The sequence below is a fragment of the Acanthisitta chloris genome, unplaced genomic scaffold (assembly GCF_000695815.1).
Source record: "Acanthisitta chloris isolate BGI_N310 unplaced genomic scaffold, ASM69581v1 scaffold30406, whole genome shotgun sequence".
Classification (NCBI taxonomy): domain Eukaryota; kingdom Metazoa; phylum Chordata; class Aves; order Passeriformes; family Acanthisittidae; genus Acanthisitta; species Acanthisitta chloris.
The window spans coordinates 1-2885 of record NW_008679176.1 but is presented as its reverse complement, the minus strand read 5'-3'; the positions used below and the strand labels follow the sequence as shown (position 1 = coordinate 2885).

The window sequence follows — 2885 nt, the reverse complement described above, 5'->3', positions numbered from 1 at the left end:
TGTTCTCCCCTGGCTAATGTACCAGTGAGTGCTGAAAGGGAGACACACATTTTATTACATGAAGCCTTTCCAGGTCTGTTATCTCAAGAAGAAACACTTCCAGGAAAACAGTCGCCAGCTTCCAGGCCACAATCATCTGATGATTCCATCAGTGCAGCAAACAGTGTGCTACATGTTTCATAGAATCATAGAATCAGCCAGCTTGGAAGAGACCTCAAAGATCATCAAGTCCAACCCTACCGTCATTACTAGACCATGGCACTAAGCGCCATATCCAGTCTCATCTTGAAAACCTCCATGGATGGTGAATCTACCACCTCCCCAGGCAGCCCATTCCAATGCCTGATTACTCTCTCTGTAAAAAATCTCTTCCTAATATCCAGCCTAAACCTCCCCTGGAAGAGCTTGAGTCTGTGCCCTCTTGTCCTCCTGCTGGTTGCCTGGGAGAAGAGACCAACCCCCACCTGACTGCAACCTCCTTTCAGGGAGTTGTAGAGGGCGATAAGGTTACCCCTGAGCCTCCTCTTCTCCAGGCTAAACAATCCCAGCTCCCTCAGCCTCTCCTCATAGCACTTGTGCTCCAGTCCCTTCACCAGCCTCATTGCTCTTCTCTGGACCTGCTCCAACACCTCAATATCCTTCCTGAAATGAGTGGCCCAGAACTGTACACACAGTACTGTACACAGTTCCCACTCACTGATCTCCCCACTTCACAGAACAATGAAAATGTGATCTCTGATACTTCAAATACCCCAAATTTCAATGCCCAAGGGTGGGTTTGGTGCCTTACTTCTGGAACAGGGCCCTGTAGGCTGTGAAGTAGGGCACTCCGATTGCTGCTCCCTGCCTGAAGTCCAGTTTGTCCGGCAGAGGATAAACCCTGTTGGCTGCAGCGACTGCATACTCTGCATATCCTCCTGAGACTGTTTCAAGGGTGAAAACCCTATCACCTTCCTAGAACACAGAGAAATCAATCATTTCCCTTATTTTTTCCTTAGTTCCTCACAGAGGTTTAGGCTGTTACTACCAGCTCACCTGTTAAAAATCACCAGTCACAATCGTCACAGGCATTTTTAAACATGCTGATACATACTATCAGTGCAATACAAACCGTGTAATTTCATACACTTCAATATAAGTGTCACAATTACAACCCCACTCTGCAGCGCACCACACAAACCTACTGCCTCATTAATATGGACCTTAATGAAGTTGAACTCTCAGGAATTCCATTCACAAATGCAAAACATCAAAAGTTTTCACAAACACAAAACATTTCTAAATTATTTTGTTTAAATATGGAAAAACACATACTCTTAATATCCCCTAACACATCTCTCTCTCATTCCAGCCAAGAGCACCATGATGGCCACAGGAAACAAACAACACATACAGCAAACTGCTGGTAAGGAAATATGAACGCAGATGATTCTTCTCTCTAGATAACCAAACTCTCCCAAAATTGTTACATATTAAAATAGACAAATTCCAGCACAATGTTAACTACAGTTTTTATGTTTGGGACCCACACTCTAGTGCCTTGAAAGGGAGAATAGATTTAAAAGCTAAATAAATGTCATAGATATCTTTTTGTGAACTGATATTTGCCTTCTCCTGTCCCAAGCCATTCCCCCTGAGAAATCCAAGTAAAATTACTAGACTTGAGGAATGCAGTATTTGAAGCATTTTAACAAGAAATAGGTAATTTATGGGCCTTTATAAGGAAGCAATTTCCGTTTCCCAAAAAACTTTGCAGAAACAGTTGTTTCAGTTCTGCATGAAATATTGCCCCAGACAGGAATCATCCAGTCTCAACTATTTCTGCAATGCCACAAAATTGGCTCTGGGCCCCAGCTTTTGCACACCAGGTGTCACTGCTTTAAGAAGCCACACTGAAGTGCCTCTTCTGAGACCCCTGAACTCCCAGAGGCCACAGCATTCCCCACAGTCTCACCTGCAAGCTGAATTGGCAATGGGATCCCACTGTGTGCTTTTCCCAGCCCATGAGAGGTATATCCCCCCCTGAACAGGTTTCATGATTATAAGCAACCATACCAGGTACAGCAGCACAGCAGTCACACTACACAACAGTGATTAACCCCTAGTGTGTAAGTACCTTGAATGCAGTGACATGCTCCCCCACACCCTCAATCACCCCAGCCACATCCGAGCCAGGGATGTAGGGCAGAGCAGGTTTCCTGGCGTAAGTCCCGGAACGAATATATGTCTCCACAGGATTGACCCCACAGACATGGACTTTGATTAGCACCTAAAAGAAAAGATGCCTCCTAAGCAATAACTGAAACAATTTATCCCTTGAATTCACAGCATAGCATCAAGGCATATTAACTGAATTGCCACAGAGCGTTTGGAACAAGCCAGTGTTGAACTGCAGCTAATTTCAGGAAGACCTCAACGGGGAATATGTAGCCCACGGGACAGTACAGAGCCCACTCTTGTTAAACACGAGATCTCAGGCAGGATGAACACACTGATCAAACCCACGTGCTCAGGGTGAAGCGTTCTGGGTTGTTCCTCGCTCTGCCTTGCAGGTACCTGTCAGCATTCACCATTGCTGCTTCCCTCCGCAGAGCTCACGTGTACCTGGTTTTCTTTTGGAACAGGAACTAAGACATCTGACTGGAGTTTAAGCACTTCAGGGCCACCAAATTCAAACACTCTGACCGCTTTCATCACAGTCCTGGCGGCTGTCATAGCGCCCAGAGACCTGGGGAGTAAACAACATCACCCCCGGGAGCCGAGGAGAGCCACCAGCACAGGGCCTGGGGCACGGCACGGCACGGCCCGCGGGGGCAAAGTGCGGGTCGCGCCGGTGTTAGCAAATCGGACCACGAGGAGGAAGAGGGCTGGGAGTGGGAAAGGGG

The 2885-nt window shown here is 46.8% G+C and overlaps 1 protein-coding gene across 1 annotated transcript in view; it reads right to left on the bottom strand.

The window, feature by feature from the left end:
- CRYZ (crystallin, zeta (quinone reductase)) overlaps positions 1-2715 on the bottom strand; it is a 5699-nt gene extending 2984 nt beyond the window's left edge. Inside the window, exons 1-3 of the mRNA XM_009077200.1 lie at positions 2605-2715; positions 2117-2269; positions 791-954 (exon numbers count right to left, since the gene is read on the bottom strand). Of these exons, the coding sequence (XP_009075448.1) occupies positions 791-954; positions 2117-2269; positions 2605-2715 (428 nt within the window). The remainder of the gene's footprint in view (positions 1-790; positions 955-2116; positions 2270-2604) is intronic.
- Between the last annotated feature and the right edge of the window lie 170 nt (positions 2716-2885).